The sequence below is a fragment of the Neopelma chrysocephalum genome, unplaced genomic scaffold (genome assembly GCF_003984885.1).
Source record: "Neopelma chrysocephalum unplaced genomic scaffold, ASM398488v2 Primary Assembly neopelma1_42, whole genome shotgun sequence".
NCBI lineage: Eukaryota > Metazoa > Chordata > Aves > Passeriformes > Pipridae > Neopelma > Neopelma chrysocephalum.
Genome location: NW_020897700.1, coordinates 1,461,265 through 1,485,009, shown reverse-complemented (window position 1 = coordinate 1,485,009; position 23,745 = coordinate 1,461,265). Strand labels below are relative to the sequence as shown.

Below are 23,745 nucleotides of genomic sequence, written 5' to 3'. Positions count from 1 at the left end.
AATGCCAAAAGATGTTATGTTTGTTTCCTTGCTAGCTTGACTGAATTTAACTGACATTAAAGCAAACCATAGGAGGCTACACTCTGGTGATGCCAACTGTTTTATGGCTGAACTGTTTTTATGTAAGCTTCATAGTGAACTTAAAATTCTTAAATTCTGTTTCTTCCAAGTTCTGTTTTCAATCATCTTTGCATGTTCTGACTCATTATATTTATCTATCTACCTAAACTTAACTTCCATAGGAGAAACAATGAAGTTTTGCCATAAAAAAGAATAATCTTCACATGTAAATACGGGAAAAATTTGAAAACCTTATTTTTACTAACTTCTGTTCCTGGTCCAACACCTGAGAAAAATTAAGTTTTCTAAAATAATTATTTAATAGTTAAAATATTATTTCTTACTTTTTCCTTTTGCTTTTCTAATGAAAATACAAAGAATTTAAAAACTAAAAATCAATGACCTTTTTTTTCCCCTGAGATTTGTTTTATACTTCTGCTCCAAATTAAGCACACTCTAAGACCTTTCACTATTCTTTTGTCAGTTTTGGTTGTTTGGTGTTTTTTTTTTTATAAATCATCTTTGTTTATAGATGATTTATATTTTCTAAACATTAATCTGACTCTTATCATTCCTATCTTGATATAGTTTTTTCTGTATAAAATTTAAGATCTAAGTCTTTGTACAGTCTATAAGTGGTTTTCATAGCAGATTTGGAAGACTGGACTGTGTCTATGCTCTGTATTTATTTTGGTGTAAAGTCAGCCTTCTCAGCAGAATGCTCTTCTTTATCTGTGCATTCAGGTAGAAAAACTAAGATAAAGATTGAAGTAATTTCTTTGTAAATAATTCTTATGGAAAATTCCAAGTGCATGCAAAAGACATAGTTTCTGAAGTCAAGAATTTATTTTTTTTTAATGTCTTAGTAAAAAGGTAAATGTACAGAATTATTTTCTCTGATGTCAGCTGAAAATGTTGGCTAACTGAAAATCATGCCATGAGATGATAAACCAGAAGATCCTTTAACGTGCTTAACAAATTTTAGAACCTTATTTGCAAATGGTAACAGCTGTGCACCTGAGAGATGGAAGGAGTGCATCACTATCTATGTAGACAGTAGAATTCAAAACATATGTAACTACCATCTGCAAAAAAATCTGCAGGTACGGAAGATGTAATTTACTAATGCAAAATGGCTCCTTAATAAGAATGATTAGCTAATAGGCATAGAGCAATTGATCAGTAATATAAAATACACAAACGGTAACTTTGCATTCTTTTTTCCTTCAAATTTGCATTTTATGTAGATTGTAATCCGGTAACACATCATCAGTGTGGAGATGGAAGATGTATAACAGCTGATTGGGTATGTGATGGTGACCATGACTGTATAGACAAATCAGATGAGATAAATTGCTGTAAGTTCCCTTAATCTCTAAATTATTTTTTCTTTCTTTAAAAATTAAAAAAAAATTTAAATTAAAATTAAATTAAAAAAATTAGGATAAGTAGCGCATTTACTTGTGAGGCAAAACTATAAGCTTATTTGATTTCAGAAGTTCACACTTGACAAATGTCCATTCTGGTAGACAGCTGCAGCAAATTAAACATTTGTTGCCATTGTTGAGAAATACACTGCTTTGTGTTTCAGCTTCTTGTTAATTACAGAATTAGCTTTTTGTTAATTTTATTGTTACCATTAGATGAGTAAAAATTATGTTGTTTTCTTTTTTTTTGGAAAAGCTAAGCCTTCATATAAGCCTGTTGCTAATACCTGACATATAGTTTCAGTCTCTGTAGTTAAATATCAGCACAGCTGTAGGGTATTGAAAACATAATGAAAAATGTCTCCTGATGTTCAGTGCTGAGCAGTGTTATCAGCTCCTCCTAAAATAACTTTAAGATGATGTTCAAAAATAATGCAGACCTTCATTAACCGAAGTTGATAAGAATATTGTATTTTTTTTTTTTATCTCTAGCATGTGACAGCCAGGGTCTCGTGGAGTGCAGAAATGGGCAGTGCATTCCTAGTGCATTCCAGTGTGATGGAGATAATGATTGTAAAGATGGAAGTGATGAAGAAAACTGCAATGAAAGTAAGGATATGTCTCACTTTACTTTTCTTACCAAACCTACCATTGACTTCTGTGTTCTGAAGCGTCTTTAGCTAAAGCTGTCTGACAAATTTCTTTGCCTTTCGAATAACACTTGCTAAGGCTGATTGGTGTCTGCTTTCACACAGGAATTTGTAAGCAGACTTTTATTAGTACTTAAAAATATAAAAAGTTAAAGAAATGGAGGTGATATTTAGCATAGTATTTAGTTGTCTGACATGATCAGTTGTTACTTGAAATAATGCATATTCACATTGTCTGGAACACTCAGAATCTATTGTCACTTGGTGTCATTTGAGGAGGAATTTTCTCATGAAAATCCTTTTTTTATCATAACTTGGGAATCAGAGAAAGGACGTTTCCATAAGTAAACTAATGATTTAGTGTTACTAAGGGAAAATATATGAGAATGTAAGTTTTCGCAGCTACTTGATAACTGTCTTATGATGTATAAGAGAAGAAGAAACCACACAATTTCTTGAGCCCCAGAACATGGTTTCCAAAAGCCATTCAGAAATAATTATTGTCATGTTATGATGAATTTCAGCATTTGAAGTTATTTTTCACATGTAATGATCTTACTTCTGGTAAGGTATAGGTTCAGATTGCAGCCTTTCCTTCAATGCAAGAATTATTAAAGTTTTTCTCTTATGAATCTTATTTGAAAGAAATTAAAATATTTAACTTTATTTAGAAAGCTAGTGCTGTCAGATGTAGGGCAAACTACTTAAAACTTATTAGAGCAGAACAGGCCCATTATCATAACATAAATATACAAAGTTATTATATAAGCCTCATTTCTTTAGGAAACCAGTCTAGAAGAAATCTTGACTGAGCATTTCTGCTCAGTCCCCTCTGTTCATATAAAGTTCTTGAGATCTTCCTACTCCACTTTAGACATCTCCATTCCAAAAAATAACTGAGAAGCTGAAACACAGAAAATAATGTAGTTATTTTTCTTTGCTATTAATGTTCACATTGTAAAAAGGTCTTGCATGAAATTTCTTTCAGTTCTGACTATCGCAATCTGAAAACTCAGGACCGAGTTTTGTCCTGAGTTCTGACTGTGCACTTTCACAAAATGTTCAGGTTTTATTCTTTGTCTTCTTGATGTCCAGTCTGAGGCTTACACTATGAATTCTTTGATCCTCCGTTTCTCTTGCATAATCTGGGCTAGAAGTCAGTGGTGTGTTTTGTTTTCACTGCTTTTTTCCCTTTTGATGTTGAAGAATGTTTAAAAATCTTTTTTTGGTAAGATTAACTGGTATATATTAAAATATTCAAGGAATAGTATGGGCTGATAATTATGTAGACAATGATCTTGCCACATGCTAAAGAATCTTTCTGCTTGGCATTAAACTGCTAATCTTTAAAGTATAAAATTTTTCCTTTTCTGTATTATTCATTCTTCAATGTGCAAAAGCTCTATCCAATATTTTGCAGTATTGTGTAGAACAAAATTCTTTATGCAACCATATTCCGTCCATCCTAATTTGCATGGGAATATCTTGTCAGACTTTGGACTTTATCACCTTTAGCTCCTTGCAAAGTCCATGTAAAAGGAAGACAGAATTCTTGTGCCTAACTTACTTACTATTGTATTTCTTATGTATTTTGTTGTTTTCAGCAACTACAGAAAATATAATAGGACATACAGTTACTACAAATACACTTACTACTTCTCTGCTCTACAAATCAAATAAAAAAATTTAGATATGCCTAGCAGAGTCCGTGAAGTAAGGGCTAAAGTGATCTGGAGTATTGGTTTTCTTATAAACACAGTAAATCTGCATAGAAATCTGAGGTCAAGGTATAGTGACTTGCCACTTGCTTATATAATGATGTAGGGACCTTGTGTCCTAATACAAGTGTATACACATAGAGATTACAAATGGCCGTTGCTTTATCTATATCTGAATAAGAAAAGTGTTCTCCTTCACTACATACCCTAAGGAAATCTAAGGTATAGCATCTATTAAGAGTACTGCTCTCATTCATTTTGTGACAATAGAAACCTAATACGGATGTATTCACAGCTGGTTCTGTGATCCATTCAAAAGACGGAGTAGAGTTTGTTTACAGAAATTCAGCATTGTCTGTGCTAGGATCAAAAAAATCTACATTGTGGCACATGAATTTTTAAAGAATTGAGAAACTCTTCCATTATGGGATAAGAAGAAGTTGGAGCAAACTTTAAAAAATAATTTTAATGTAAATATTTGGGATAGCTTTAGAAGTCAGGTGGCTTTGCCTACCTTTCAAGTTCCATTTTGCAATCAGATGCACCTGTAAAATAAGACAGTCAATTGCTATGGCAAACAAATTGCCTTCGTTGCTTCAATATATTACATGGATGAAGGGAACTAAATCCGCATAATTATGAGTAGATATGGTTACATCATCAATTCTTTGAAAAGGTTGTTATCAAGGTCATTGAAATAAGGTATTTCTTAAGCATCTTCTGTATGCCCAGTGTCAGGATGTCATAACTGAATGATTAATGTTCATGGGCAGTAGTGCAATACAAACAATGAGCAATAGTGGCGATAGACCATTTTAAAAGGATAAGGTGGTAAAATACCACATATTCAGTCTTTCTGTACAGAATAGTAGATTAAATGACTGATTTTGCACATGAAAGACAGAACTTAATGGTTTGAAAAGGAGCTAGCCTCACTATGAGAAAGAGAGAAGTCCAGGGATTTGTCACATAAACTAACTACCCAGGTAGTATGCTCAGAAACTTTTGATAAAATGCTGGGTTTGGTTATTCTGGATATCACCTTTGGGACCATAGGCTTTTTTGGCTTTCTTTTGGTTTTGTTTTTTAACCAGTCAAAGAAGGACAATAAAGCTCCAGCTCTGATGATCTTTCATCAGGATGTCTTGTACTGTCAACCAAAACAATTAGAAAATGAGAAGCAGATCAACTGAATGGCATTGAAGAATAATTCTCAGAGGGTATTCTCTTTCAGCTAGGACCTATTGTTCTTTTAAAAACATGATTTACCTGACTTTTCATACTCTGCTAGAGGGTCATGGTAAATGTCTTTCAGAGACCCATATCTCTTATTCAGAAACTGGGATATAAATTCTTACATTGAACATAGGGGTAAAGAAAAGTGAAATCTGGACAGTAGTGCACAACTTTCTTCCTTACAACACATCCTTACTACACTTGAAATACTTATTCAGCTACGTAAAGGAAATACTTAATTGTTACATAAACAGTGTATTTTCTCACCACTACACTTCAGTCATTTTTATTGGTCTGGTAAATAATTTGAACAGTAAATTTCTGTTTCCCTCAGATCAAACCCTCTGTCAGGAGGGAGACCAGAGGTGTTCTTCCTGTCCTGATCCCTGTGGAGCTTCTTTCTGTGAGATGAGAAACAGCCAGGCAAACTGCAGTAAGTAGGTCATGTGCTTCATAATGTCACTGTTTTAGGGTGGTTTAGATTATAATGAGGATGCAGGGTAGGACACAGTGAGTAATACTTTAATTTACTAGCTAATGTGCGTGTGCAGTGATTAAGTTTTGAAAGGGGCAATGTTGAAAGAAAAGCATCATCGTAAGTATGTATATAATATTTGACATGGGGGTTTTTTCCTTCTGTGAATTTTTATATGTTTTTAATGAGTGTTTGCAGTTGCATTTTTTCTTAGCATTTAATGACATTCAGTGCTTACATAAAGTAAACAACATAGTGTAAGTGTAAAGGAGAACCTACTGGTTTATTTTCAAAATATAAAAAAAGCCACATGTTGCTGTATTTATTAGCCTGGAGAATTTTAGCCCCTTTATGAAGGAGTCATTTTGGTATTCAAAGTGACAAAACGAATTGTTCCTCTGTTCAATACCTGTTGTAGAGTATCAGGGTCTTCAACTCTGTGTATCCTTATATCTATGGCCTCTACTATACCACTCCACGCAAGGCTCCTGTACTAACTGTGCTCTTGCTTCTGAATAGCTGTCTTTCCACTTGTGCAATGCAGCAATGTGAACAAGTAATGGAAGTTTACTTGTCTAGGTTTTGAAACTGGGGCAGAACTGTATTCAAAATTATTCAGAATTAATTAAAACTTAGTGTTGTGTTAACACACATCAATTCAGGTCTCCTTGGCACATGGGCAGGGTTGGCTTCACTTATATATGAATGTATAGCTGTAATTGCTTTGTGCTGCAGTTATCTCTGCAAGGTATGGTCTGATACTATATGGTGGCTTGTGTGGATAATGTTATTCCATTTAGGATGGAATGGATGTGGGAAGGTCAACTAGTCCAAACTCCATTGTCTGTGTAGAGCTGTGACTATCACCTACAAGTGTTTGTTTGAGACAGGCACCATTCATGCTGGTGTCTTTAGATGCTGCTGAAGTAAAGGTATAAGATACTTTATAAAGAATAAATGCTTTACATGTACTTCTTTCAATGCTTTGCTTAAATTTTTGTAAAGGAACAATCTTAAGTACCATGTTTAGCATTAGAAGGAATTTAGGTTACATCTTTGGTCAGCTAGCTCAAACTCCTCATCAAATCAGTGCCGATTGAATCATGTGGCCCATGACCTTTTGCAGCTGAGCTTTGAGTATTCTTAAGGTCGGAGATTACAGAATCATTCTGAGAGATCTGTTTCAGTGTTATGCCACTCTCGTCATAAAAGTCTATTTTCCATATAAGTAACTGAAATTCTCTGTGTCACAACTCGTGTCTTGCCTCTCATCCTATCCCTTCACACTTCTAAGAGTCTAGTTGCATCTGCTCGATATCTTCCCATTAGGTAGCTGTTAGGACTAATAAGATCTCCCCTTGAAGATGATCTCCCCTTAAAGATGATCTTCAAGGTCCCTTCCAGCCCAAACCACTCTATGATTCTATGATTTTTGACATGTGATATTTGAATTCTAAAACAATGTTCCTACTCATATCATGGGAAAGCCAAAAGCTTTTTAGTGTAGATGTTTCCTCAAGACTTTATGGGCAACTGTGTGTAATTCTTAATGGGAGTAACACATAATTAGTCTTCTGGATCATCTTTCTTTCTCCCTTGCTGGTCCAGTGAATATTTAATTGTTTATACACAGTGGAACAGCAAGACAGTTTGGGAGAGATTTTCCTTGCATAACATCTAGAAGAACTATTGTCTTTTTTCATATTATTTTTGTTCTTCGCATTTTGAGTTATTTCATCTTTGGTAAGAAGTGAGGGTTCTCATGCAAAATTTCAGTTTTGACAAACCAGTACTTGGTGGCCCAAATAAATATTTGGTTGGAAAATTCCAAAGCATGGCCACATTTCACAGTGTTGAATACGACAGATGTTCTCCGTGTATGATAATATCTGATCAGTTTAGGCTGGCATTATAATGCATTTACAACATATTTAGGATAACAGAACTCTGAAGGGAGAGTGTAAAGAAGACAGAGCCAGGCTATTTCGGGACTCAGTGACAAGATCAGAAGCTATTGGCACAAAATAAAACATAATGAAGCTCTGACCATAAATGCTTTTTTTTACTATGAGTGTGACCGAACACAGGTTGCCCAGAGTGGTTGTAGAGAGTCCGTTCTTGAAGATAGGCAAAAGCTGCCTGGACATAGTTCTGCACAACCTGTTCTATTTGGCTGTGCTTGAGCAAGGGGGGTTGGCCTGCAGAGGCCCCTTGAATCTCAGCCAATCTGTAATTCTCTGAAACATCCCGTTCACTTCTGTTACTATGTTTGGAACTAATTCCTATTTGATAGATACAGCGAGTTAATAATAAACACAGAAAAGTATTAAATACAGGCATAATCTATTTGGTGATGTCTTGGGTTTGCTGGTTTTTGGTTTGTTTGTTGTTTTTTTTTTTTTTAATTTAGGATAAAAGATGCAACTCATTAGGTTGTGTTCACAAGTATTATAAATAAGGGACTAGCAAGATCTCCTAAACTGTAGGACAGGCTTGGAAAGATTGACATTTGGATTATTTAAAATGAGTCAGATGTTTCCCTGGAGTGTATGTTCTGTTTGTTACTCTGTGGATTGTAGGGAATTGAGAGTTGAAGTTATTATTTTCAAACCTACAATGACACTTTTGCGCATAATGTAACAGAATCCTTCTAAATCCAGTGTGAAAATTATTGAAAGTCGTATTGAAAACACGTAAAGAGCTATCCTCCAGGGGCATTTCAGTGGACTATATTTTCTTCTAGAATTCACTAAAACCCTATAAATATGAGCCATAATAAAAGAGAATGATATAAGCGCATTTCAACTCTGTAATCTTGAGTAATGTTATGTGACACAAACACTTAAAATAGTGCATGTACTTCTGTATTAATCCTGAAGTACTGATGACATTTAATATTCTGTATGGATCAAGAAAAGGTACTTACTGGGGAAAATCAAAAGACAAGCCCAAACTGGGCGTCTGAGGCTGAAACGTGGGAGGACTACGGATGGTTCCTCGTGAAGAAAAGGAAGTGGCAGTAATGTGAGGAGAATTGAAGTCATTGAGCCTCATATACCCCAAAGATGCGACTGAGGCATTTGAGACAACAGAAATAGTTCAGAATTGGTGGTATGCAAGGATTTAGCAGAGAGGAAAAGCTGTATACAAAATGAGCTTTGTGATCATCAGATTAGAGGTAATAGTAAAAGAAGTTAGAAAAGGAAATGCAAGACCAAGAAAGAGTGGACAGTTCTGCTGATCAGCTGAATAATTGACTGTTGGATCTTCTCTCAACTTCCTCTGAAAGATCCTGCTATGGGATGACACAGTTGCCACACTGTGCTAGCAACTGATACTAGCTGGCAGAGTATATTAATCATGTTAAGTTATACTTTCTTCCAGAACAGGCAAATATTTGAGTCTTTAGATAACAAATCACTTTTGAATTGTACCATTTTTCATGGAAAATTTTCTCGTATAGTCAGAGTAAATAAATTTAAATAATTTCAGATTGGTCTCATTGCTAAATAAAAAGCTGAATTTCAGTCTGAATTGAAGTGAAATTCTGTAGTTTTCTGTTGTGGTGGTAAATTGAAAAATTACGTTTTTGACTTCCAATTTGAGAAGAAATACAAAAGCTGTGCAATTTTTAAAATCCACAGTACTAGATCAGTTCGATATTTCTTGGGATAAACCCCTGTAAGTTGGACAATTTTTGTATATAGCTATAGTCTCTATAATCATATAGACCTGTAGCTGTTGCATTCATTTTGCCCTTGCTTATCATTCTCTTTATTATTAATGATGTCGTATCTGAATTAAATTATTAGCATGTAGACTGTCTCTTGCTTAGTGCTTGTGCAATACATAAACTAATTGTCCTCATTCTTCCTTCAGATCTTGGTATGCAAAAAATAAAATTAAAAACCAAATTCTATATTCTGTTTTCTATCCAGAGAAATTGTGCAGTCTCTGTCATTAGAGATTTTTTTAAGACCTGACTGAATAAAGCCTTGAGAAACCTTATTAGTCCTCAGAGCTGACCAAGCTTTGAGCAGGACATTGGACTAGAAACTTTGTGAGATCCTTTCCAAGCCAAGTGTCCAATGATACCTGTTTTCATAATTTTGTTAATTGCACTGTCAAGATGAGTTGTGTTATGGTAGCATTGTAAGTACACCAATAGGAAGTGTGTTGCTATAAAGTACAGGAACTCTTGAAAATAATCAGAAAAGATTATTGATCTTTTTGATTTAAAAAGAAGAAATCTGTTTTCAAGGATGGCTTATTGTACCACATTCAAGTTAAGACATTGCTCAGGAAATTAATGCATATTAATAAGGAAATATCAGTCTCTTAATAGTTTTGTGAGATAGGCAGAAGTCAAGCCCACCTTTACTGGAATGAGAACTCATATTGGGTCTTAAGCTCTGGAACTTGTTTCTCATGCCCGAGAGGAAATCCCCTGACTAATAAATTTGTTAAATACATATGGAATTATTTCTGCTGTATTTAATTGCATCTCACACCATTTGTGGTTTTGTTTGTTTTCTTTCTGCAACAGGTCAGTGTGAACCAATTACTCTGGAACTTTGTATGAACTTGCCCTACAACTATACTTACTACCCAAACTACCTGGGCCACAGGACGCAGAAGGAAGCCTCTATCAGCTGGGAGTCTTCTCTTTTCCCAGCCTTGGTTCAGACCAATTGCTACAAGTACCTGATGTTTTTTGCCTGTACGATCTTAGTACCAAAATGTGACCCTCATACAAATCAGCGGATTCCACCTTGCAGGTACTATACTATAGTTAATTTAATTCTTGACTTTGTCTGTCCTATTAGCCTTTCACAGTTTTATGCTTCCACTGAAAATGCCAGAAATTTTGGTTTGGAATTCCGTAGCAAATGGCAGAGAACTGTATTTTATAAGTTTATTAATGCAGTTCATTACATGTGTTTGTTTAGCATCTAAAGTATTCAGAAAAAGAAAAGAAATGACAGTTAATTTATTTTCAAAATGTATATATAGAATAGATTAGACTATTTCAGTTGGAAGAGACCTACAATGATTATCTAGTCCAACTGCCTGACCACTTCAGGACTGACCAGAAGTTAAAGCATGTTATTAAGGGCATTATCCGAATGCCTCTTAAACACTGACAGGCTTGGGGCATTGAACACCTCTCTAGAAAGCCTATACCAGGGTTTGACCACACTCTTAGTAGAGAAATGCCTCCTAATGTCCAGTCTAAACCTCCCTTGGCGCAGTTTTGAACCGTTCCCATGTGTCTTATCACTATTTCCCGGGGAGAAGAGATCAGCATCTCCATCTCATTGTCATCTCCTCAGGAGGCTGTAGAGAGCTTGTCTCCAAAGTAGACAAGGCCAAATCCTCAGCCACTCCCCATAGGAGATTCCTTTCTCCAGCTTTGTTGCTCTCCTCTGGAGGTGCATTTAGGGACCTTCACACCCTTCTTAAATTGTGCAGCCCAGTGCTGCGCACAGTGTGCAAACTGAGGCTGCGACAACACCGAATACAGCAGGATAATCACCTCTTTTCACTGGCTAGTAACACTTGTGTTTGATGTGCCCCAGGACATGGTTTGCCCTGTTGGCTGCCTGGGCATGTTGCTGACTCACACTGAATCTGCTGTTGACCAGCACCCTTTCTGCAGGGCTGCTCTCCAGTTTGTGTCCAGCATTACTCCATCCTAGGTACAAAATCTGGCATTTGTTGTTAAATTTCATGGCCCTGATGATGGACCAATGCTCCAGTTTATCTAGATCTCTCTGCAAGGTCTCTTGTCCCTCAAGAGAGTTAACAGCACCTCCTGTTTTGGTATCATCAGCATCTTGCTGATGGTGCTTTAAACTGCTGCATCCAGACCTGCTATATTGAGCAGGATTGGCCCTAAAATTTAACGCAAAGGAACAGCACTGGTGACCAGTCACCAGCCAGATGTAGCACTTTCACTAGGACTCTTTGAGCTTTGCCCTTCATCCACTTCTTTAACCAGTGCACTGTGAACCTGCTGACTCCACTATTGGCAAAGTTGACAAGAAGGATGCTGTGAGCTTTGTATGAAGCATTTTCCATTTCTGTGTGTTTGATTAGAATTGCACCACTATAAAGGGTATTTAAACATAGAATTGATTAATTTATTTGGAACACTAGCATTTGTAATAGTTCCTTACATTAGTACATGACTCTATGAAAAGTTCTATCTAACTGCTATTGACAACTGACATTTTAATGCATGTTTGCCTTTCTAAATTAGGAGTGCCATATCATTCTGAATTACTGACTAACTTATGTTTTTTACTTGTCAGATTAACTGTTCTACCATCCTCATCAAGTAACATCACTGTACTTTTTAGAGCCTGTATTTGTTCAAAAGAGACTGTGTTCTGTAAATCTCGTGGCTTTGGTAGCAGCAGTTGTTGCAGATTAGGAGAGCTAATAAACCTGAGCAGCAGGCAGAGCTCTTTGAGCTACTGGCTGCTAGAGCCTTCTCATACTGTATTTCTGCCTCTTTTATTGGGCCTACCTTGACAATATTTATCAATTAACATGTACTGCATTGAAAGAAAAGTGCACTGAAAATTGCAATGCATGTTCTAAATTTCCCTGGCTAGGAATTATTAACTTCCATTATCTGGGAATTTCTAAGACGTTAACTCAGTTACTTTGTGCAATTCCATTTTGTCTCCTCAGGACATTATGTGTACAGTCTAAGGAACGCTGCGAGGCTGTTCTTGGGATTGTAGGTCTGCAGTGGCCAGAAGATACAGACTGCACTCAGTTTCCAGATGAGAACTCAGACAACCAAACTTGTCTAACACCAGATGAAGATGTAGAAGGTATCTCCTATATATATAACAGCAAATTAAAGATTTAAATAGGTTCCCAAGTTCATACCTTCTTTTTAATTATAATATTTAAACTGTGGAAATTATTCCAAACTGAGTTTCATGAAATTTGGATACCTGAAGTTTGCAGATAAGAGGAAGTTTTCATAAGAAGTCTGTTTGAAAGAAGGTTCAATTACCCTCGATCTGTGAAAGTCAGTGTTTTGAGATTTGCTGCCAGCACCACACCTACTGCTTGCTTGTTATAATATTTCAATTTTTTATCTTCTTAGGTGATCTAATAATGCTTTTCTAAGCAAGAGGTAGACCCTTGACAGTCTCTAAAAACCTGATTCACTGGTTGTTGACCATCTTAGCTCCAAAACAGATACTCCTGGAAAATCAATGAAAAAGGAGGAGGAGTTAGTATTCTTTTAGTAAAGGTCTAACTAATTCAGAGGTCTTATCAGAGTTCTTTTGGGTTCACTTACTACAAGAATTTTATGCTTATTCTATGCCTGCATTCTACTGACTACCAGTGTTGGTTAGAAAGTCTTTCCTGGGAAGTGTAAATATTTTGTGGAAAAGCACATGTAACAAAAGAAATTAAGCATCTGAGAACATTTAAAATGTTTGTGATTATGACATATAAGTGATTTTCCAACTTAAGCAGTAAATAACAGAGTTATTACAATGTGCTGAATTCCTTAACTTCTCTTCCAGTCAGTGTTGAATCCAAGAATACCACTGGCCAAGACAGTAGGCATTATAAACTCAATTATTTTCATAATGAACTATTCTTAAATGCTGGCAGTGAAGTTCACATACCTTTAATCATTAGAATGTAATTTCCTAAGGCTCCCAGTTTAACTGATGACATTTCTGATACAACTGTTTATTGAATGTTAAAATTTACCCAAGGAACTACATGCTATTAAACATCTGAGGGATTTTTCAGCAAGGAAAAAAAGAAGGCAACATGTGATGGAGGTTGTACATCAAAGTCAGTTACATACATGATGTGAAAAAATGGGTGGGTTATCAAAACCACCTAAATAAAGGTTTTTCATAGAATCATAGATATACAGAATAGCTTGGGTTGAGGGGGACCTAGTGCCAGAAGGGATCATCTAGTTCCAACCCCCTCCTGCCATGGGCAGAGATGTCTTCCACTAGACCAGGTTGCTCAGAGCTCATCCAACCTGGTCTTGAACACTTACAGGGATCAGACATCTCCAGGTTCTCTGGGCAACCTGTTCGAGTGCCTCAACACCCTCACAGCAGTGAATTTCTTCCTAATATCTAATCTAAAGCTACTCTCAGTTTGAAGCCATTCCTTCTTGTCCTGTCACTACATGCCCTTGGAAAACATTCCTCTCCATTTTTCTTGTAGGCTCCCTTCAGGTACTGAAGGCTGCAATTAGGTCACCCCAAGGCCTTCTCTTTTCCAGGCTGAACAATCCCAATTCTCTCAGCCTTTCCTCACAGGAGAGGTGCTCCATCCCTCTGATCAACCTGGTGGCCCTCCTCTGGACTTACTCCAACAGCTCAATGTCCCTCCTGTGCTGGGGACCCAGAGCTGGATGCAGCACTGCAGGTGGGGTCTCACAAAAGCAGAGTAGAGGAGCAGAATCGCCTCCCTCGACCTGCTGCCCCCACTGCTTTTGATGCAGCGCAGGATACAGTTGGCTTTCTGGGCTGCAAGGGCACATTGCTGGGTCACGTCCAGCCTCTCATCCACCAGCCTCTCATCCACCACCCAATCCTTCTAGGCAGGGCTGCTCTCAATTCGTTCATCCCCCAGCCTGCGTTGGTACTGGGAGTTGCCCTGACCCAGGTGCAGCACTTTGTACTTGGTCCTCTTAAACTTCATGAGATTCCCATAGACCCACTTCTCAAGCTTGTCCAGGTTCCTCTGGGTGGCATCCCATCCTTGAGGTCTGTCAACTGCACCACTCAGTGTTGTGTCATCTGAAAACTTGCTGAGGGTACTCTTTTCATCCATGTCATTAGTGAGAATATTAAATAGCACTGGTCCTAGTAAGGACCCCTGAGGGATACCACTCGTCACTGATATCCATTGGGACTCTGAGCCATTGACCATTACCCTCTGGATGTGACTATCCAACCAGTTCCTTATCTACCTAACAGTCCACCCTTCAAATCCATCTCTCTTGAATTTAGAGAGGAGGATGTTTTAGGGGACCTTGTCAAAGGCTTTACACAAGTCCAGGTAAATAATATCTGTAACCCTTCCCTTGTCCACTGATGTAATGACTCCATAGTAGAAAGCTACTAGGTTGGTCAGGCAGGACTTGTTCTTGGTGAAGCTGTGCTGGTGTCTTGAATCACCTCATCCTCCATGTGCCTTAGCATGGTTTCTACGAGAATCTGTTCCATGATCTTCCCAGGCACAGAGGAGAGGCTGGCAGGTCAGTAGTTCCCAGGGTAGTAGCAGGTAGTAGTTCCCAGTAGTACCCATTTTAAAGATGGGTACCTCAAACTTCACCTGACTGCTAAGATTTTTCAAATGTCATGAAAAGTGGCTTGGTAACTACATCAGCCAGGTCCCTCAGAACTCTTGGATATATCTCATTGGGTCCCATGGAGTTAGGTACATATCTCAGGTCATCATGAACCTGATCTTTACTTAGATTTGGAAGCATTTTTCTGCCCCATCCTCATCTTGCTGTCTATCCACTTGAGAGATGTGCAAGGAGAGGTTGCCATTGAAGACTGAGGCAAAAAAGTTGTTGAGTACTTCATCCTTCTTGTTAACAGTTTATCAGCATTGTTTACTGTGGGAAGTTACACCTTCTTTGACCTTTTCTGGTTAACATACCTGTAGAAGCTCTTTCTGTTATTCTTTGCATACCTTGCCAGGTTCAGTTCCAGCTTCACCTGGGCCTTCCTCTCCCCATCCCCACACAGCATAACTTCATCTCTATATTCTTCCTAAGTTACCTGTCCTTGTTTCCACTGTCTGTACATTTGCTTCTTTTCCTTTAGTTTGACCAGCAGTTCCCTACTCAGCCATGCCAGTCTCTTGCCTTCCTTGCTGGATTTCTTGCTCCTGGGGATTGCTAGCTCTTGCACTCAATGGAAGACTTCCTTAAAGATCTTCCAGCTCTCTTCTGCTCTCTTGTCCCAAAATGGTACTCTAAGATGAGGCACAAGCAAGGGTTAATTAGTGGACATTTATAGGTGGTTTTATTAGTTTGAATAAACACAAAATTTTCAAATTTTTTTTTATCCTGAGGATATATCTTTATATATTTCTTATACTCATTTCAATGCATCTCACAACACCACAACGGTGAGAAGAGCGGCTAGAAAATCCATACCCGCAACCTAAATGTTGTATGCCAGTTATTTGTCAAAGCGGTGAAATCTGACAGAGGGCAGCATGTGAGGGAGAGCTCTGCAACACGTTGCTCCACCCCATTCACAGCTCAATTATTAAGTGTCTTGTCTGCTACATAGTTCCAGTCTAGTATCACACAAGCTTTTTATTTCTCTCATTTACCCTTCCAAAACAGCCACAGTGATAAGTGCCCATGTCGTGATTAAACTTGAGCTTATGGAGAGTTGTTTCTCCCTGTTTCTTGTCATTGACAGAATGCTCACCCAGTCACTTCAAGTGCCGTTCTGGGAGGTGTGTCCTGGCATCCAGAAGATGTGATGGTCAAGCTGACTGTGAGGATGATAGTGATGAGGACAGCTGTGGTAAATATATTCAACGAGTTGGAATGGAGGGTAGCTGCAGCATTAGAAAATGAGTTTTGTTCTTCCTTCAGTGTTGGGTTTTTTTAAGATAGTGTCAGTAAAAATACTTTAACAAGAATCCTTCTTGATCAATGTGAATACAACTTACAATATTTGATAATTCAGATTCTGCTAACCATATTCCAGGATGTTTAAGTATTCCTTCAGTAATCAAGCTAAAAACATTCTGCAGATTTAATTCTTTTGACATTGCTGGAGATTCTACTGGTAACTCCCTGGCAGATTAAATCTTGAATCCATAAATGTAGTTTTAAATTTATACATGACAATGTTTTCACTATGATGTATTGACAAAAGGTCTGTGTTGCTGAAGTGGACTCTGTGCTGCAAGGTCAAGAATTACATGTTTTCTTGGATTGGTCAACTTCAAGCTCTAAGTGCAAGCATAGAACCACGAAGTTTATTCCCCAATATGTTTCTGAGTTTACTTATAGTAGAGAAGCTTTTGACTTTTAACCAAAGGGGATGTATTGAGCTTGAGAATAATCAACAAATCTCTTGGTCACTGTGTATCCTTGCACATGCTGGCAGGAGAATTTTGAGAAGGAAAAAGCAGTTTAAACTGTTTCTTTATGTGACTAAAGGGTAGCCATCCAGGAGGTCTACATGCACACCTGGCATCTCTAGGGGCAAAGAGAATAATAATGCATCACTAAGGATTTAGAGAAGAGATGTGCATATGAGTAAAGATTGAAAAACATTCCAGCAGAGCAGGGCTAAGGTGCACAAGCTGGTTTTTTTCTTTAACAGAGAGTGGGTTAAGATGGTAGCACAGTTTATATGAACAACAAAACTGTGGCAGTAAGAAAGTTTCTACTCAGATGCACAAAAATAAGATAAAATCAAATCCAAAACCAGAAAGCTGAAGCTAGGCTAAAATTCAAGCTTGTCAGCCCCATGGAGTGCTTCTCTTTTAAAAGCAGGTTGTTTTAATGTTTGCAGTAACCAAGGGGTTATTTATTACTAAGGTGTGATGTGTTCTCAGTCTCTGGGAGTTTCCAAATCACGCTTGTATTCTCTCTCTCTATCTTTCTTTCTTTCTTTCTTTTTTTCTTTTTCTTTCTTTTTTTTCTTTCTTTCTTTCTTTTTTTTCTTTCTTTCTTTCTTTTTCTTTCTTTCTCTCTCTCTTTCTCTGTCTCTTTCTTTCTCTTTTCTTTCTTTTACTTCTTTCCTTACTTCTTTCCTTCTTTCTTTCCCCTCCCCCTGTAAAAAGAAAGAAAGCTCTCTGAAATACAATTTAATACTTGGTGATTCTCTTGTTTGGATTATGAAGGAAAGTCAGAGGTGATGATCACAGTGAGTCTTTCAGAGTTTGTCGTCTCTTTACCTTTGAATCAATTGTCGTCCCTTACAAATATTCTTTGTTGCCACCAATTTTGAACTCCTTAGAAAACTAATTGTTATGTGTCTTTTAGCATAATTTTTTTCTCCTAGACATTAACATATGAAATATTGTTCTAATATGTAACATTCATTTCTCGAGTGGACCTCTCTCTGTCTCTACAGTCTAGACAGAATGTGACAAGTAATCAGCAGAATTCTTATCAGTTTCTATAAATATGGAAGACTGTATCTGCTAGGAAATTACTGCTGTCAGAGTGACATTACATTGACCAGGGGTAATACTGTTACTGAAGAACAAAAAGTCCTTGTAGAGCTCCAGAAGTAACTCCGATTCATTCATATTCCATGTGTGCAGGACAAAATCAAAACGTGATGATCTTTTCATGTGTAAATTGCTAGCTCAAATTTTATTAGATTTATTCTTTGGAATTGGTTTTATAACATTAAGTAACACTCAGCATTTAATTTAAAAACCTTGTATTTGAAGTACCTTAAATGATAGACATAGAACAACTTCCCAGTGCAGGGAGAAGGCAGCTGGAAAAGAGTAGCTACAGCTTTCGTATGCTTAAAAAAAATCGAAGTCCAAAAAATGTAAGTAAGAACAGTCCAAAGACAATGTGGTATATTCTACCCGTGCAGAGCACAGCTGTATTCATCACCCACTGTCTCCTTCTGTTAGGAGTCCCTTTCATGTGATCTTTGTGACAGAAAATCATACCCATGCAATTGCAGTTAAATCCTAGGATTTACTTGTCATTTAAACTGGGATTTGGGGGAAAATTTAACCCAGATTTCTGAAGATGAGACTTCTGAGTGCATTTCAGTAAAGTGTAGGAAAAGTAATTTCTGAAAAATATTATGAAAGACATCACGAGAGTTTGTGGTATTAAATATAGTTGATTGTAATTGATTGTATTAATTTGCTGGCTGCTGAACAATACCCCTGGCAGGGAGCAGAAGAGCGTCCTACAACTACTAAAGAAATCGAGGACATTAACTTTCAAAACCAATACTGTCTTTCACTATTTTCTGCAATCTGGGCACTGACTGTAGTATTTTAGTTGAGAGAAAAATGTGGTGGTCTTAACAATAATGACTTAATATTTATTGCATGGGAAATGTATACATGAATAACAAACGGTAACTTCCTTCATATTTTGAAGAAGAATGAAGGTAAGAGCATATGTGAAACCCTGTCTCTTGTCAAAACATATTTTTGAGATGGGGACAATGTAAATATGGCCAAGTTTTCCTACCTCCATTTTCGCTTCCTTTTCATTGTCATTAAATTAAAAATGCATGTCACAAAAATAATTAGAGATGAAATAGAAATACTGCAAATGGTAGATGACCTCTATCAACAAAACATATTTGAACACTTAATTCAGTAAGTAGTGAATCTTTTTCTAGGGAATTGTCTCTGTATTTGTCTATGTTGTACTCAAACATAAGTTTTGGAGAGTCATGCTACACTTCACAGTGGAACACTGTGTGATGAAGGGAAAAGGCAAACATTTATTTAATGAATTGTAAACACTACTAAAAAATTGCGAAGTTCATGAATTATGGGGGTTTTAAGCTTTCTTATTTTCATATTGTCTAAGTTTTGATTTGGCTCCCTGCCAAGTCCCCAAGACCCAGCATAGAAACCTCCGGCAAAGAGCAAAAGAGAAAAAAAACTATGAAAAAAAAAATCCAGACTAGCCGAACTATATTAAAATATATATGTATTTACATATAGTACAGTTATATACAGTTGAAATACTATATACAATCCCGAAAGGGAAGGGGGGAAAAAGGGACAAAAAAACTCCAGACATGTACATTCAAAAACTCAGAATCTAGCAAACTAAAGAATTAGCAAAAGAATATCTTACTACTTTCCTTGGGACAACAGAAATTGTGCTGAACGACCGCCGGCACGCTACCGGACCCGGGATCGGCAGAAACAACAGGCCCCGTAGGCCCGACCAGGCCTCAGCTCCCCCACAGGAGCGAGACCGACCTGCGGGAGTCTGCTGTCTCCAAACCTTGCCGGAAGGGAAGAGAGGAAGAGACTTCTCTCTCTGTCTGTTTATATGTTTGGTTACGTAAAGGAATAGGATGGAATTCTTCCTTTCTTCCTTCCTTCCTGGCAACCGGGAAGGAAGGCCTAAACTCAAAACCGTTACACATATCAAGTTCCTAACATGACTACATTCTTTGTTCTTTATTAGAGTAAAGATTCTGTTTGGTTTCAATTAATTTTTCATTAATAGTTAACAAAAATATTGTCAAGCAGGAGACCTGGCAAATGGTGATACCCAAGAAAATTCTTTGATCATGAGGAATTAGTTTCAAGGGTTAAGGCTATTTATTTCTCTGTGCTGTAACATTTATTTACATGTTTTTTCCAATCTGAACAAGATCAAGCACTCCACATGACCAGTTCCAGTAAAAACCTGAGTACACTTTACCAGTAATCCAGTAGTGATTCTCTGGTGCATATTTGTAGAAAACTCGCTTCTGAATTAAAAATTCTTGGAAACAGTGTATTTGGTTAGTAACTTAGTGCTGATAAACTGCTGTAGTTCTAGGTCCAGGCAAACAGAGGTGCTGCTTTAAATGCTGTTTGTAAATTTATACCTCAACTATTTCCATGTAGGGACATCAGGGCTGTCACTTGAATTTCCGCTTGAAATAAAATGAAAAGCGTCATCTGTAGAACAGGTCAAACAAGGCAATCAAATAATCTGTTTTAGTCAGGAAAACATAGTTTTTATGGCTTCCTATAAAACTGGAGTGTCAGACATGCAGGACATTAGTATGTCGAAGTATTTAAACTGTTACCACAATTAAGTGCTTTATTAATTGATGGAAATAAAAAGTGGAATAAAACAAGAGAAAACTCTTTTCTAAAATGTAGTTTGGACCATTCTTAATTTCCTCTAGATGACTAGCAGGAATTTTACTGTCAAAGCACTTTGACATAGTTTTGTAAGTATTCCTCTTGAAATCAGAGAGGCTGGTTAGCAGGACTGAGGAAATAATAATGCCCTGGGTACCCTGCATTATAATGCAGGGAAAATTGAAGTTTCATGTAGCTTTCAAATTGGCTTGGTCTCAGACCATGGAACCAGGACTACTGTTTATGGTCAATACTTAACAACTCTTTCTACCTTTCATTGTGATTCTGCGTTAGGTTCTGTGTCAGCACTGCCAAAAAAAAAGTATGTATTTCTACATGTGTTTCATGGAGATACCATGCTTTCATAGGATTTGCTTTTGAAAGATCAAAGGTCTGTGTGGTATGCTTTTAAAGGAATTTCTACAAACTTGAGGATTAGAAAAGTTCTTATATTACTAGTAAGTGTATTTCAAGAGTAGTGGTGTATGGGTTTTGAGCTAATTGAGCTAGTGCCTAAACCATTGGTTATAGATATGTGCAGCATAATATAATTATTATTTAAAAAGCAGTGAAGTATTATGAGGTGTTATACATTTTAGATCCATTTATCAAGTGTGCACTCTGACAATCTTTTTTCCATTTCTTCATTAGTAACTATTCTTGGTACCTCCTAAAGTTTTTACTGCAAGTGAAAATATTGAGTGTGTTTCAGGACTTTTAAGGAAAAAGAAAACAGTTCGTTTGATATTCCATGCAAGTGTTTCAGAGCTGTGCTTCTCTGCCTCCAGGTTGTAGAGAAAGGGGCCTGTGGGAGTGTCCTTTGAAGAAGCTGTGCATCAAACACACTATGATCTGTGATGGTTTCCCAGACTGCCCTGACATGATGGATGAAAAGAACTGCTGTAAGGACTTATGCAGTTTATTAGTCCCATAAAGGGCTAATCACATTTTTGGGATGTTGGGGTGCAAAATAAATGAAAGTAAAAATGTTTTCATGTGTTCCACAGGTAGAAAGGCTTAGTCATTCCCTCAGTTTCCTTTTCAGTTTTTCTATGGCACCAATTTATTTCTTTCCTCATCTTGTGTCCTCTGTTGTTCTCATACTTGGATCCTTGCTGTCCCTTTGGTCACTCTGGTCCTCCTTAGTTTTTATTCTCTCTCTCCCCCTCCTTGGTTTTGTGTCTTTGTACTTCTTTTCTTTATTCCTTGTAGCCTTTTGACTCCTTTTCTCAACATTTCTCAATGTTATTCCATGCAGGCATAGCTACTTGCTGCTCTTTTTTTCTTGATTTCTACTTGATTTTCCTTCTGATCTCTTCATCGGTAAATTTCATATGTTTCACTTCTTTATTTGATTTCCCTTCTGATTGACAGTTCTTAGATTGTCTCCCCACATGGCTCCAAAGACTTCTGCAATCCAAACTGTAATAACTGTCAAGGTACAAAACTTAGTATGGTACACTGATGGCACGGGCATGCTGTCCGTGTGCACAGCGTAAGCTGGCTCAAAGTGCTGACAGGATGCAACAGGCTCCCTGGTCCACTGCAGGGCTGTCCTGTGCTCTCTTGCCACCGTGCCACTGACTAGTGGGATGGGCAGAGATGGAAGACCTGCAAGCAGCAGCTTCTTTGCAGGCTCCCACTCTGTGTATGAAGCTGGGAGTGGGTGCTGTGAGATGTTAGCTTCACTTTCATGAATATATTAGTGGTACCCTGAGTTCTCTTCTTTTGAGAAAACCTGGTGTATGGGCATGTCCCCAAGACAAGGAACTAGAAAAGACATACTGGGTGACACTCAGCCTGCACAAGGAAGAAGACATGGTCGATTGGTGAAGTTGGTTGAAAACTGAAGTTTTCATTCTCTGGGTAATCCTGGTATTTCATCATTTTTGCTGGGATGTTAGGATGCAATTTTATGATTTAAAAAAAAGTTGCTTCTGAGTCTCTGGACTTCTGTTGTCAGGGACAGGATAGTAGGCACATTTTATGTACTAAATGGAGCATATTAATATAATTGCCAGAATGATCAGCAGGCTGCATATATCATGAAATTAACCCTTTTTTTTTTGGGGGGGGGGGGAAGAGGCAGCTCTCAAAACACTTCTTAATCTACTTTTAATTATGAAGATTATACCATTTGACTTCCAAGATGTGTGCTGTAATCTGAAAAAGTGAATTAAAGTGACTCAGGATCACACATTAAGATCATGGCAGGGAAAAGATTACAGAAGAGCTAATGTTAAGCTAGTTTATAATTAGCAGAGTAGGTTTCTTCTCTGTTTTTGTACTGGGGCTTGAATATTCTAAATGGAAGCGAAGTTTCCCCAGTTGAATTATACTGTCTCTGGAAGGCAGAATTAGAGAGCTTTTTATGGTTATACATGCTTTATTCCAGAGCCAGAAAGATCACTTATGTCAGGGTAGGCAGCACTGCCTGCTCTGTCTGTATGGTTTTCACTGTGGAGTATACTTTCTGCAGTTGTGTTGTAAATAAATGCTTGGATTGTATGGCAGTATAAATGCTGTACATAAGCCAAACATAGACACAACTGGAAGGCACTTCCTTCCACGTATTCTCTCCCTCTCTGCCCTCCCCCAGCTCTAGAATTTTCTAATGATGGAATTTATAGAAGCTAGAAATGTGTTAGTGAGGAGGGTACTGTAATGCCTTTTGGGAGGGGGTTTGTTATGATTTGGGGAAAGCTGGAAGTCACTTGCAGGTGGAAGCTCTTGTAGTTCCGGTGCTGAACAGACTCTGGAAATACCTATCTCATGCTGTCAGCTGGCAAAAAACTGTGGACCGAAAGCATGTCTATCTGTACAGCAGTTCCCCTCTCTAAAGTGGAGATAAAAATAAATCCATAATTTTAAAAAGCAAAGGAGAATCCAAAAATTGATATAGAATTCCTGTGGATGAGAGGAAATATATATTGATTACAGTAAAACATTTTTTCAAAGAACATGAATAGTTAAACAAATATGGGGTAGTCTGCAAAAAAGCATGGAACACAATATTTTTACTTAGAGCTTCTAAGAGGCTTAGACAGGTATCAATATTTTTACTTAGAGCTTCTAAGAGGCTTAGACAGGTATCATATGACAAGACCACAAATGATATTAAGTAATTTTGCATCTTGCATTTCCAGACACTCCTTCTTCCCTTTGAGTTGTGATGCCCTCTGCCACTGCATGGCAGCAACCACCTTCTGCCTCAGTGATGTCCATGGTGAATTTTGTGCCAAATCTGTCTCACTTTCTTGCTCCCTAAATCTGGTCTTCACCCTCCTCATTTGTTTAGTCTCAATGTAAACTTCACAATTGATCAC

The 23,745-nt window shown here is 37.4% G+C and overlaps 1 protein-coding gene and 1 long non-coding RNA gene across 6 annotated transcripts in view; one reads left to right on the top strand and one right to left on the bottom strand.

Moving 5' to 3' along the window:
- The window catches only part of CORIN (corin, serine peptidase), a 129,580-nt gene that overhangs the window by 76,026 nt on the left and 29,809 nt on the right, over positions 1-23,745 (top strand). For all 5 annotated transcript variants that reach the window (XR_003533155.1, XM_027676327.1, XM_027676328.1 and 2 more), the window contains exons 8-14: positions 1,308-1,418; positions 1,980-2,096; positions 5,426-5,524; positions 10,113-10,344; positions 12,266-12,411; positions 16,018-16,125; positions 21,208-21,321. Coding sequence is in view for 4 of the 5 variants with exons in the window: in XM_027676327.1 (XP_027532128.1) it covers positions 1,308-1,418; positions 1,980-2,096; positions 5,426-5,524; positions 10,113-10,344; positions 12,266-12,411; positions 16,018-16,125; positions 21,208-21,321 (927 nt within the window). In the remaining variant the exon portion in view is untranslated. The remainder of the gene's footprint in view (positions 1-1,307; positions 1,419-1,979; positions 2,097-5,425; positions 5,525-10,112; positions 10,345-12,265; positions 12,412-16,017; positions 16,126-21,207; positions 21,322-23,745) is intronic.
- LOC113964309 lies at positions 12,460-16,114 on the bottom strand. Its single transcript, XR_003533156.1, has 3 exons — positions 16,027-16,114; positions 15,364-15,559; positions 12,460-12,793 (listed from the first exon to the last, which is right to left on the bottom strand). It is a non-coding gene; the product is annotated as an uncharacterized LOC113964309 (long non-coding RNA).